The sequence below is a fragment of the Osmia lignaria genome, chromosome 3, assembly GCF_051020975.1.
Source record: "Osmia lignaria lignaria isolate PbOS001 chromosome 3, iyOsmLign1, whole genome shotgun sequence".
Lineage (NCBI taxonomy): Eukaryota > Metazoa > Arthropoda > Insecta > Hymenoptera > Megachilidae > Osmia > Osmia lignaria.
In genome coordinates this window covers 5,707,263-5,720,844 of record NC_135034.1, presented here as the reverse complement: position 1 = coordinate 5,720,844, position 13,582 = coordinate 5,707,263, and the positions used below count along the sequence as shown (strand labels likewise).

The window sequence follows — 13,582 nt, the reverse complement described above, 5'->3', positions numbered from 1 at the left end:
ATAAAACAAGTTCGTTAGTATTCATAAGGCAAACAGAAGTTATCGAGAGGGAATATCAATGTGGCAAGAAATGTTTTCGTTGCCCGACTTCCACCGCATTTCATTATATCTATGTTGCATTATTATGTTGCAAATACGACGAGGTATAAAATTAAATTGAATGCTTGAATTAACGCTTTCTTTTCACCTCGGGAAGTTAAAACGACGAACCAAAGGCGATGATAGATTAAAATCACAGCACGGTTAGGAGGAAAACGAAAGGAACGAGTATCAGTTTCTTTTTTGAAAGATCGAAACAAGTAAATTAAGTTCGAGCAGTACCAAAGAAAATTTCCTGAATGATTCGCGTGAAAGAATTTCAGGAAAGAAGGATAAAAAGGAGAGCAGTTGAAACGGTAGTCTCGTCTTGATTACCGGACGAATTTCAACAGGCTGGCACAGACACGTGAATACGCGTACGATGTAATTTGCAAGGGCCTTACATCGAAGGTAAAAGCCGAGAAGCGTGACAGCGTGCTCCTCGGCCCTTAATCGCGTTTGCTTATTTCCGGCGTTGGTCAGCCGACGCTGCAATTATGTAGGAGCGAGCGCTAACTGCTGCACAAGGGCTTATTTTATTCCTATTAGGGTAAAACGGGTAGCCAGCAGGACGCGGCAGCATTCTCTCGTATCCCCAATTACGTGAAATTAATTTCGGCCCCATTAGCGGTCGGCCACTGGCACCGTGTTAACGATTTTTCCCCAACCGTCCTCTCCCTTTTTCTCTCTTTTCCTGACGTAATTCGAAGCCAACCGTGCGCTCTGTGTAAACATACATTTTTTCGGGAACCCTGAATGAATATTCAGACGATAATTTGCTTGTCACGGCTATCAAGTAATTATGTTATTAAGTTTTTTCGGAGCTCGCGAAGCTTTGGACGTACGGTTGACAGGAAACGCATCGAGAAACTGAGATTTCGTCACGATAACGCGCTAACGATCCTCCGGTGAAAGGATATACCCGAGCTGGGTAGATGTACATAATTGAAGTTGAAGTTGAAATGTATACTAATCGCACGTAGCAGTAATTACAGCAAGAAACATATGCGGTATGATTTAGGAAACGCGATATATTTCGCGGAAATATCGATTTAACTTTGCGGGTAATCAACACGAGATACGTTTACAATAAAATATCATTGACGATCGCAGAGCGTGGAATCGTCTACGGTGAGTTGCAACTAATTCATTTTTTTTAACACGCTGCGCGAGTCGAGGGGAGAAGGAAAGTGAAATATTAAATCGTGCTCTTCTTTTTTCTCTGTTCTCACTTTCTACGGAAGCATTTGCCACCGAAACGAAACGAGCGTCACTTCCGTGGGACAGTGTCGGGCAGAACGCGTTAAATATCTCGTAAAATCTTTGAAGAACCGCGACCGCTCGCGCTTCATGCATAATTGCAGGCCGTCAGCCGGAGAACGGATACGCTTATTAGCTGAAAGCGGTAGGAAATCACAGTTCCAATTTTTTTCCCCTTTCCTTTTTTTCCCTTCGAGTTCACCTTCCCCACGCAGCTTCGTTTCCCGAAGGTGTACGCCCGATGGAAACCAAAGAAGAAGAAGAAGAAGAAGAAGAGAGCCAACAAGAGGATGTGGTTAACCCACGGTCAAATCGAGCTTTTGCCGGGTTTCTGCATCCTGAAACTGGCGACAAAAGAGAATCACCGGAACAGAAGTACTGCCCCCGCATCCTGTTCCCCCGATCCTTCAACAACGACCCACGAATTTACCTGTTCGCGTTGATCAAACGAAATCGAGCCCCAGGGCCGGCCCTGAGATTTCGGGGGTCCGGAAATCTTATAATAAAATTTATAAAATTAACATCAAAGCTTGTAACCTCGATTTTCTACGTTGTACGAAAAACTTAGCGAAACACAGGCAAGAAGCTCAATCCTCGTCCACGACCAGATAATGAAGTCATAATTGACGGAAAGGTGTGCACCAACATACACGATATTCGATGAAAATCATATCTTCCGATCGATCGGTAACACGAAAAAGAAACGATAATATCTGGTAATCAGCGAGGTCAATCGATTGCTATCCCGTTATCTAAGGATTGAAATCGTTTCCTGCAGTCTTACCAGGAATCGATGGCGACACCTACTTAATATTAATAACGCGTTGCCTGGAAACATAAGGCAAAGAGGGTATGGTAGCGGAACGCGATTAAACGGGTGGACATTTAATAAAATGCAAATAACCGGTCGTCGGGCAATTTATCGATTATCGATGCCGGTAAATAAAGTTATTTCGTTGGACGTCGTCGCGAATCGAACATCGTCGCGATGCGAGGCAACAAAGCGTTCCGCTTGCACGCGCGAACTGGGAGAAAAAGGTGGCAGAAGAAATGGTAGAACAACGAGGGCCAACTCGGCCGTGGAAGGGAGGAAGAAAAAAAAAAAAGGTGGATCGAGGTGAGTAAGAGCGTATAATGTGTCCAAAAGGCACCTGCCTCGTCGAGCTTACTATCTTCCCATCGAATGGTCGCAAGAAAAGTAGCTAGGACTCGAGTTAGCCGATCTTATCGGAGTCCCGAGACCAGCGAACCACTTATATCGTTAATTGCTCCCACTTCCGGTCACCTTCTCCTTCTCTCAACCTTTTATTTTCTTCCCTTTCTCTCTTCCACACCTTTGCTTTCATCCTGTTGACCGATGCGCGCGCCCAAGGAGCACGCATTTGCGTCCATTTTAAGCGGTCTTCTAGAAAAATGACCGTTCGAATCGCGCACCTTAATCGACTCCCTCGAAATCGAGATAAAGGAGAACAATTGTAACTCACGAACCGGGAGAACGGAAGTGACCAATTTCCGGGATACCGATTTCATCCAAACCCCGGACAATTATCCGTTTAAATTTCTAAATGGAACTTGTGAAAAATGAATTAAACGTGAAATTCTCTGTAACGAATTTTGTAATTCCTTACATTCCCTAAGATCTTGTGCCCTTCTTGTGAGAATTTGTTACGTGCACCTAATATTCTGACATACAATTTGTTAACGAAGAAGCGTACATCTTTACAAGTGTTTTCCGTCGTTTTGTCTAACCCCGTGTAGATTCCACGGGAAGCGTGCACAGTGGTACGCAAGAACGCAAGGCTAGCGTAATTAATTGAAGAATATCCAATGAAGTTCTTTGAGAGTCTCAGCCTCGGGGCGAGCTCGAGTGTAAAATCAGCACGAAGCGACGACGATTAACCGTAATTTATGCGGGATTTTACGAGGGTACGTTAAACAGTTAACAAATTGGCAGGAAAGTTTCATTATTTCTAGATCCTGCTGCTCTGATACACTCTTAAACACGCTGGTGTAACGAGCCGAGCGTACAAGACCGTGGTAAATTTCTGTGAAAAACGTTTCGAACGACGTTACTCCTGTTATACGCGTTTAGAACAGAGCCCGATAGAGACACCAGGATTCCTTCTGGACAGCTGTAACGATGGCAAAAAGAGAAACGGTCGATTTAGAGGGATAGCCGGCGCGAGAAAACGATTAGCCACGATTTACCGGGCGTAATCGTTCGTCGAAACGTCGAAACGTATCGCTTCGACGACGAAGCAAACTTCGTGAACCATCGCCGTTAACGATCTTCTTCTTCTTCGACTTCGCGCGACACGAAGATTCGTCGAAGAAGATTAAGGCGAAACCAGTTGGTCGAGTCGACGTGACAGAACCGAGGATGGACGAGACTGGAAGGTGAAAATAAAAGAAATAAAAAAGAGGAATTCACCGGGAGTAATCGTGCCAACAGTGCGAACAGCTACTTGCGTAAACGCGTGCGTGCGTGCGTTTTAAAAATCAACGGGAATCTCCTCGTATTTTCAGGACGTTCGCGCAAATTGAGCCATAATGCCGTACACGGGCCAATAATTGCTCGCAACTGCTCCGGAGCTCACGAAATTCGTGTACCTTTACCTTGCAATTATCCTTGCAAAACCGACATCGTTTTAATTCTTAAGTGCATAAAGCTGCCATTTGGCGAAACATAATCTACGTTATTGAGCAATGCAACGTCACATTTGTCATTTTGTCGTCTTCAAATCAGTCGAAAAGTAACACTCTCCTTTCGCTCGTATATCTCGATCGAAAACGTAACTCGATCCGCTATAATTCACGATAAAAGACCGCGATAAATTGTGGAACATCCAAGTAAGGAGATCCATACATCAAGATGAGCTTATCGTAAAATCGAATATTTTAATTGCGCACCCGTTTCGTGGCGATACGCACGGCGCGTGCAGGTGTCCCATGGAAAACGATATAATCGATGGTAACTTGTCATTATCGAGTAGCGTGCATCATCGATGCTCATCAATACACCGGACGAACGAGATTTGTCGCTTGCCCGTCGTTACCCATCCGATGACAAATCGTCCGGTAGCCACGATCGTTTCAACGCGATGCTCTATCGCCACCCTACCTGTTACCCTCCCTCTCTACGTTATTAGTCGAGAAGAAAGAGTTCACCCTCGTGCGAGCTTGAGTAATTAAGTCATTTGCAAAAAAAAAAAAAAAAAGAGAAAAATTAAGATTTAACAGTGAAATTTCACTGGGAAGAAACCGAAGGCCACCATTGGTCACGGTGTTTCGCGTGTACCGACAAAATAATTCAACCGGCACTTTCAGAAATGATCGAAACACACGGGGTGTCCGATCGAGCGGCCACTTACGACGTTGTATCTGATGTGGCCGTATTAAGGTAATGAATTATCGTGGCGCGATCACGATAACCGAATGTTTAGCCAACAGTTTTCTCTCGTAATTTGCGTGCCGGTACCCACGCGATCAACACGATTCCAAATAGACGCAACGGCATGTGTTCGTGCAAGATAAAAAGCTCGAGGACGCGGAAATGCCGAGCGAACACATGGCCGTAGAGAAATTTAAATATTGTAATTAAAATGAAGAAGAGAAAAAGAAGAAAGTGGTTGGAATAATCGAGACGATGTTCGAGCTTGCTTGACCATCGAACGTTTCGGTGGGCGAGTTTCGAACGAGCATATGGCCGGACAATTACCACGCAAACTCCGAAAACACGGGGGACACAACGTCCCCGGGCCTTATCTTCGTTCTCGATCCCGACCATTTTTCGGTCCCGTGGTTGGTTCGAGATATACCATCCTTGTAACGTATTTTTTCCTTCACCTTCGTGGAAAGTATTGTTTTACAGGGTTCCTCGTTAAAGCGATTTCCTGTGTCCTGCTAAACTGTTTTCTCGAAATTCCGATTGAAATACAAGGGTACGAGTATCGAGAATTAATTAAGTAGATTACGATTTCATTCAATCGCGTATGACAGTTGAGAAATTATAATACATCGGTGGGAAGGATGTTGAAACAAATGGAAATTTTCGTCGTACACGTGATTACTATTAGCCGAACGCTAGCGGTAATTTTGAATTTCAGATTATTGGTGAGTAATGTTCGTAGCAACCGTTCGGCAGTCAACGCGAAGACAGAATCATTACTTAAACCGATAGAGCGCGCGCGGTGGGTAGAAACTATAAGTACACATTGGATGGCCAGTTTACGTGCGTAAAGCCGAGGTCTCCAGCGGCGGTAAATTGATAAAGTGGGTGACAAGTCGTTAAATCACCGGCAGGTACGGTCATCGAGATGCGATTGCATGTGCAGTCGCGTTCTCGCGTGTGCGCGCGGGCGCCTCGCTGCAACCAAAGGGAAAGCAGGGATAGAAAGTGAAACAGAGAGGATCAAGAGGAAAGGTGGTGAGAAAGAATAGATCGAACGACGATAGAGAGGAGAAAGGTGGAAGCGAGAATCAGATTTACCAATCGACGATATATTTCGAGTATCAACATTTTTGTAACTTATCGTTTTAACGTCGCGGCCGGCATTTGCATACGAGTTTCGTAAATCATTTGTAAAATACATAGCCGAGAATTTACGACTTTTCCCCGGAGACTGCTTTATGAACATTGTTGCTTTCCTTTCTTTCTTTTTAACACACATTCCCGGATTAAAGAGAACTCGAGAGTCTACAAACTCTGGGTACGAATATCGTTTTGAAAATTGTTTCAAGACATTTTTTCTTTCTTTTCTTTGGAAAAGGACTAGTCGCGGTATTTGAAGAAATTAGCAGGTGTGTCGCTTAAAAGCCGCCACATCTGGCCAATTTTTTTTTCTTTTCTTATTCCTTCACGAAGCAACATTCTCTTCGAAACGCAAGATGGAAATGGATTCTTCCTTTCGAATTAACGAACAATTACTATCATTTTAAGCGATGACTCGCCGAACGAATTCAAGATCGTGATATTATCCACCGAAACGACTTCTGGGGTGGCAGGGGATAAAAGAATGAATAAAGACGAGCCGGCGAAAACCGTGCCGCCTCGAAACGAGCACGATGAATAATCGACATTTTTGTTTCAATCGACGATAGAAATTGATTTTCGCTCGAAAGACGTTTCTATTTAAACGACTTCGAGGATAACGTAAATTGGTTGTAAATGGATGTTGATGATATTTAGAATAGATAGAAAGAAAATGAACTGACCACCGAGCACCGATGGGAAGCGGTTTTTGGGGAAATCGAAAGGCAAAGGCTGAAAAGTTGGCCGCACGATGATGGATGAAGAATCATTTAGAGGAGAAGCAGTAGGGACTCGCGGGGAGGACTATTAATTACGACAAAAGGGGCCGCGGCTTCGGCACCGTGGTATATAAGCGGCAGGACTGAAAAGGGCGAACGATTAGTTACTTTAACCAAATTATCTCGCGTACAATGAGGCCAACAGGTGAGAAGTCTTCGTTTGGTTCGTATTTCGATTCCGGAAGAATCGTTGTTGCCCATCACGGAAAGAACAACTTCCAAAGCCTTCTCGATCGAAATGAAACGAACGGAGATTGATTTTCGTCAGATTCGAATCTTTGTCTAAATCCCGAGAAAATGTATGTAATCGAGGAGGAAGAGCGGCGACGTGGAATTACAAGGCCGACAGGGTATTCCTCTTTACCATTCATCGTCGCTCGAGGATGGTCCGAGAAAGCGAACGACAATGAACGGGGCCGCAACCGGTACAAAATGATCTTCATTATACCAAAATCGGTAGCCAAATTGAGCGCGCATTTTAAAAAGAACACCAGGTTACAAGATGCGTGGACGCGACATGGTGTCCGAGAGACGTTTCCCATTGTGTCTCGAGTGGACAGGATGATCGTCGGTCATTTGTTTCCTAGCGGGATGGCGAGAAAGGCGTCGAGACGGGAACGGTAACAACAACAACAACACCGGTAACAACAACAACGCGAAGGAGAAGGAAGAAGGCGAAGGACGATGACAGGAACAGGCAGACAAGGCTGCCTGTAATTTCATACGTCAGCGCCGAATATTAATTCGAATTCCTCCCTTAGCTCTCCGTCCTCGAGCGTTAAAGAACGCTGAAGAGGGGAGGGAAGAAGAGGGGGCAGTTTTTGTCCGGTAAATGAAATATCTTCGGTAGCCAGGCGTCCTGCGGCGATCGAGTTCGCTTCCATCGGCTTTTGTACCGGCACTGGATTCTTCGGGGACTCCCCGTAGAGGATAAGTGGAATCATTTCAACGATCCACCAGGTTCGAGGCCGACGCCGCCGCCGCTACGCTCGACTACCGAATACCGTCTCTAATACGACTCTTTTCGAATTGGCCTCGCTGATCTTAAGGAATCTATCCCGAAATATTCGATTAATTTTACTCGGCCAGGAATTACCTTGGACCCGCGAGTAACATTCGCAAACGATAAACGTCGATTCGTTAATTTCTCAGAGGTATTTCGAGACGATGTTAATGTCAACTCGAATTTCAACCTCTTCTTCTTCCCATACCGATAACGACGAAAGCCCGATGAGAAAGCAGCTGCTTATTGGTTCCTCTCGAACACGCGTGAATCGTCTTTACACGGTCGACGGCTCGAATTTATACAGTGTGGCGTGTCCGGTCGTTAGAACGAACTGACCGATCGCGGCAGATATCAGAAAAGCACCAGCAACGTGCTCGTATAACCAGTGGTCGCGCCAAAAGAGAGGGCGAGAGATAATTAAGGCGGTCCCGTAGTAAATACGCGCTCGTCGGTGTGCAACATTGTGCATTTGTGCGCGTTTTCAATATACAGAGTGTCCCGATAATTAACGCATATCATATGCCTACCCTTTATCACTGCCTACTAACTATTGCGTGTGTCTCGCATTATACCTTTATTTTCTGTACTATATGTTCTGTACTATAGTAATATATTGTATCGTATATGCACGAAGGTTCTCAATATTATTTCTGTTAAACTTTGTATTAAAGGGTTAATAATGAATAATTAAATAAATAAACGTTACGACAAGATACAATAACAGAAAACCACCACCATTATTGTTCGATATGACTCACCAAACATGCTGAAAAATAAATAGGATGTTCGGCAAGTGCATCCTTTAGGGTGCTGGTAGCTGGGATGATTTTCAACAACATCTTTCTGCACCAAAGTGTTTAAATTACGAATGAACAAACAACGATTAATTAGAGCGTGCATAGCACACGAGCCTAGACGCGAGTGTCGGCTATGAGAACCGCACCCGACCGAGGCCTCGAACAAACTACTCGTTGTCGTGTTAGTAAACAAGGTTGCACGACTTCGCTCGAGCTTGGTTCGTAACCGACACTCCCGAAGCTCATCTTGCGTATTATACGCGCTTTGATTACTCGCTATTTTCCTTTAGTAATTCAAAAATTAAGACTTAACAAGAATTTTGGGAGAGGAAAAAATTGTTTAGAATCACCTCGTTACCACCCCCTCAAAATATACCCGGCCATAAGTGAACACCCTGTATATATCGAGAGCACTATGTATCCCGTGACACGTATTGATGATGGTAGCACTGCCGTCTTTTAACTACTACCTTCCCCATTTCTGTCCTTCTTTTCCTTTTTCTCGCCGTCGGATAAGTATTTTCGATAACGACGAGACTCGTGAACACGGTGGTGAAGTTACGAAAATCACGTCTCCACGTTTTTCTCTCTAACCAACGATCTGACGGATTTCGATGCAAGTCGTTGAATCAAAGAGAAACATTTCCTGTACGCGCCGACAAAAGATAAAGGTGCCGTGGAAGAAATAAAGTTTAATAGAAATCTGCATACGGAGGGTCGCGAGGGAAAAAATGATGATTAATTCGCGAAATAATGGTGGCACACACCGTTGTACGCTAAATACTTGCACGGTGCACGAGTTATATAATACGCGTATATATACGTGTAAAGATAAGCGTATAACGCGATGACACTTATTGATGATGGCAAGCATCGAGCGTCCTTTCTTCGCTCGATGCTTGCTTGCGTTGCCAAGGCGGTTCGCCGAGGAACGTACCGTAAGAAGACAATTTGGCAAGGTGCCGGTTGTTAATTTTAATTACAAAAATACCGGGGTTAAAAACTTTCGCGCCCAATCCAACTACCGTCACCGCAGCCTTGCTAATGAACCCAGACAAAACTGTGAATTACGTAGTCCCGTGATTCGCCAACGAAACGGCTCTGCCAACTCTTAACGCCAAATGTTTTGAAAGCTATTACCCGCTATATTAGATACTTCTTTCTTTGCAATAGAAAAGTTGATAGTCGTCCATTCCAACTGAAGATCGTTCTCTACGTGATTAATTCACATCGCGGCAATAAATTATAATTAATCGCAGCCATTAAACCCCGGCTTCGACCGCGTTGATCTTACGATGTCCTGGTCGGTCGGAAATTCACACTATTGACTCGGCGAATTAACATCGGTCATTAATTCCAAAGTGCATCAAGAGAGCGTTAGGTGGATGCATAATTTAGGCGTTCGTTAATTAAAATAGACGGAAAGAAACGATCGAGGGGCTACGTTAAGTGGAAGATCGTTCCCTTTGCAACGCGGCGAGGTAATTAATTTAATGGCGCGTAGAGAAAGAGACGATTTCAACGTCGTCCCGTGTTTACATCGCGGTTTGCACGCATCATGTAAATAAACTGGCGAATAGGCAGGCTCGGTTCGTGAAAGTTTCTTGCAAAAAGGAACGCGGAACGGAGGTAAAGACGTCGTAACGTCCCGTGAAATAAGACCGTTCCCATAACGTGCTAGTCGGGTGCAATGGGCCGGATAAATCGTCAATGTGTTTCGCAGAGGAATTTCGTGACGCTTCATTAGGCGAAACCACGGTCGCGCCGCTGTCCCCGGTGACAAGTTTGACAAATTATTCCGCAGCGGTTTCTGCAGCTTGCGACGCGTCCTTGCGTTTGCCTGAAAACCCGTCGGCAGGTCCTTCAAAAGGATCCAGGCCTTTCGCGTCGCATCGAAACGAACAGACCGAATATCTGTCTTACGGAGAAAGTACATACCCGAGCTGACCTATAAAAATTCATTCCAAGACTTTCAAATAATTATTTCAACACATCATCGATATTCATTCGCGGAAGGGTTAAAATCACGTTGCAACCTTGTGTTCTTCGACGCGAACCTCGACTAATAAGAAGCGGAGCGAACCAGCTGGTACCTTAAGTGAAATTAATCGGCTCCGATAACTTAGCGTACAGATAGCAGACGGTGAAGGCAAGTAGCACGGGCCACCGCCCGCGTACTTACGTGCGGTTTTCGCGTGTATTTTGCACGCGTATGCGTGTAAAACGTTGCATCGGTGTGGGTATAGCACTATCCCCGGTGCACGGTCGCCTGCATAAAAGGCCAGGTCCGCGCATTGCCTTTATGATGCAAAGAAGGCCAGCATTAGCCGGTAACAATGGCTCGACCAGTACCTCGCCTCCTTCCCTTCACCCCTTTTACCGCATCCCCTTTCCACGCCCGCACCGCGCCGCGCCGCTCTTATAGTTTTTTTCCTTTGGTAACAGGCTTGTTAAAGTAATAACTCTAATTACACACCGTTCGAAATACACCTTCTCACCTTTTTGAATGGACTTGAAAACGCGGATGAGCGTCTCGTTACTTCTTCCCTCATCATCCACCCTCTTCCTCCTCCCCGAACCCTGCTTTCGGCTCTTTCATTATTTCTTCTGTATCGCTCTCCCGCGAACGAAAGTTACTCGCATCCGGTGCGAAACAGGGTTGAACGTAACGCACAGTTAAACGGATAATATTATATAGATCGGGGAGGATAAAAACGGGAGGAACTTGGCGAGCTTCTTCTGTGTTTCGTAGAAGCTTCGGTTTTGGATGGTGACAGTGTCCCGGTAAGTGTGCAAACAATTCGTTTTGAAATCCAATTAAGTCGAGCTTCTCGAACCGCTCGGAACAATAACACTTTGCCCTTTACAATGCGGTGGCGCGGTTGCTTAATACCGCGTGTGCCACGCCTCCTAGAAGGTTGCTTGCCCTCTCATCCCTTCTTTCTTTTACCCTCTGCTCGACTGGTCAAAACCCCACTCCATCTATCGCGTCGATGCCCTTTTGTTTCGCCGTTCATTTGTCTTTCTTCCTCCCCCGTCATCTTTCTCGGTCTTCTTCGTACCTTCTTCCCGTGTCCCTACGTTCCTCCTTCTTTCTCATTTTGCATCGTCAGCTCTTTTCTCTGCTTTCTGCCGGGCTACGGGCTCGGCCCATTCGACGCCGATGGGGTTCTCCAGGAGAACCACCGTCCAACTCGCAGCCCCCGAAAGGACCATAAAACGATAAATTAAGCCGCAGAGAGAGAGAGAGAGAGGGAGAGTAAGAACGACCGTAAAGGCATCATTCACGGCGTACCGCACATTATTGCCGATCGATGAGGAAGATGTCACCGGTAGACACGTTGCTGCTTTGCTTAGATTTACAGGGTGAAATACGACCCAATCCGTTCTCCTGATACCTTGGGTCTAGGACCCCGAGGATTTTTCAGTTAGGTGGGCAAGGTGTTTATAAAAAAAGAGGCTACGATTTCAGGGGCTAATTAGTCCTCGTGGATCCATTGAAATTTTGAGGAATACATCGTGGATCCCAGATGACGAAACGGTACTTAATCATAAAACTATTCGTATAATTGATTGACCACGATCTAGCTCTTTCATCGTGAAAGTCTTTCGATAATTGGACGATCCACTTTGTTCTCTTTAACAAGAGGGCATCCTGAGACGGTGCTCAATTTCGTTGTCGTCCATGAGACTATTATAAAAAATATCTTTCGTAACGATTGTTCAATTTTCAGCAAGTCGAAATTGACTGGCACGGTAATGATCGAGCAATAACAACGATCAGAAGCGTACAGCCCACCGTTGATCACGATTTCCAATCGAACGTTCGATGAAATCGTTCCGTGTAATCACCGTACCGGGACACGACGATTTTCGTGGCTAAAATCTGATTTCAATTAAAGTAACGGGCAAGATGGTCGGTTCCCGATCGACCGGCCGAAAGGAGACAGAGTTAGATGATATGAAAATCATTTTGTGTCTAATGCGAGGAAGATGTCACGCGAGGGGTGGTTTCTGTCTCGGTGCATAAAACGAACGGACACCGCGATGTTCTTTTTGAAATCTATCATTATCATCGGGCAAAACGGTATTACCCCCATAATCGCGTGGAACGATCCGCAGAAAGATACCAGAGGGACACTTAATTTTCGTCGATTCGCCTTCGGTGGAAAGAGTCGGTATCGAACACGGCTCGATGCTGGTTCGAGATTGATAATAAGGGCCAGGCTACGATGATTGGACCCCGTTCGGCGACACGATCGTTCGCAATCACAAGCAACTTCGTTTTTCTTTTTCTTTTTTTCTTTCTCTTCCACGAGTCAAACGCGATCGGTGGTAATTACCCGTTCTCCTTTGCCCTTAATAACGACGCAGCAATCCGAGCCATTTAATTTCCAGGTCTGTCAGGTTTCCTCCCCGGCCGATTTTGCTGTTCGATGCGAGGGAGGATTCGTCGGTCGAGGGAGAGCCCGTTGAAATGACAGTAATATCGTTGCCTTGTGGTTTTGTGCACCACGCTCTGATTATAGCCCACTTCCGCCGCGTAAACAACGGTCTCGGGACAAACCTTTTTAATGGCCTTTACCCCTCCGCAATGGACAGCTGAGAGGACGCGAGTATTGTGAGCTAAATTGTTTCCACTTTCCCTCGTTCACCCTCGATTCCGTACTTGCCTTTTCTAAACAGCGATCCTACGTTCAGAATTCAGCATGCAATTAGCGGTAAAAGGTAAGAAAGAAGACGCACGAGAGTTCGGTGCAGCTTAAAGCTGCACGAGTTCGAGATAATGAATTGTGTTTCATTCGAGTTGGCTCGAAAGGTGTAATTTCGGTGGTGGGGACCGGTCTAATTAGGCGGGGACATCTGTAGCCAGCGGCTCTCAAACAATTAGCACTTATCTTTATTTAATTTAATTTGCACCGGCGCGAACTGCAACCGGTGCTGTAAATTAAAATCGACCGGCTATAACACGAAATTAATTCCATCACACGGTGTTACCGATCGAAAGACAATTCTTGTAATATACGACCCGTTTCGATTCGATATCCGTCTGGATCTCTCGATCGGCACGCGTTAAGAGCATCATCAACGATTCGATGAGATGTAATAAACGTTAAGATTGTCGATTAGC

At 45.3% G+C, this 13,582-nt stretch overlaps 1 protein-coding gene across 3 annotated transcripts in view; it reads right to left on the bottom strand.

Annotated features, from left to right (window-relative positions):
• LOC117605242 (phosrestin-2) overlaps positions 1-13,582 on the bottom strand; it is a 117,059-nt gene that overhangs the window by 87,275 nt on the left and 16,202 nt on the right. Inside the window, exon 1 of one of the 3 annotated variants that reach the window (XM_034326338.2) lies at positions 8,413-9,157. The exons of the other annotated variants lie outside the window; for them this stretch is intronic. Within the exon in view, the coding sequence (XP_034182229.1) occupies positions 8,413-8,554 (142 nt within the window). The 5' untranslated portion in view covers positions 8,555-9,157. Of the gene's footprint in view, positions 1-8,412; positions 9,158-13,582 lie in introns of those variants that run through there. 3 annotated transcript variants of the gene reach the window in all.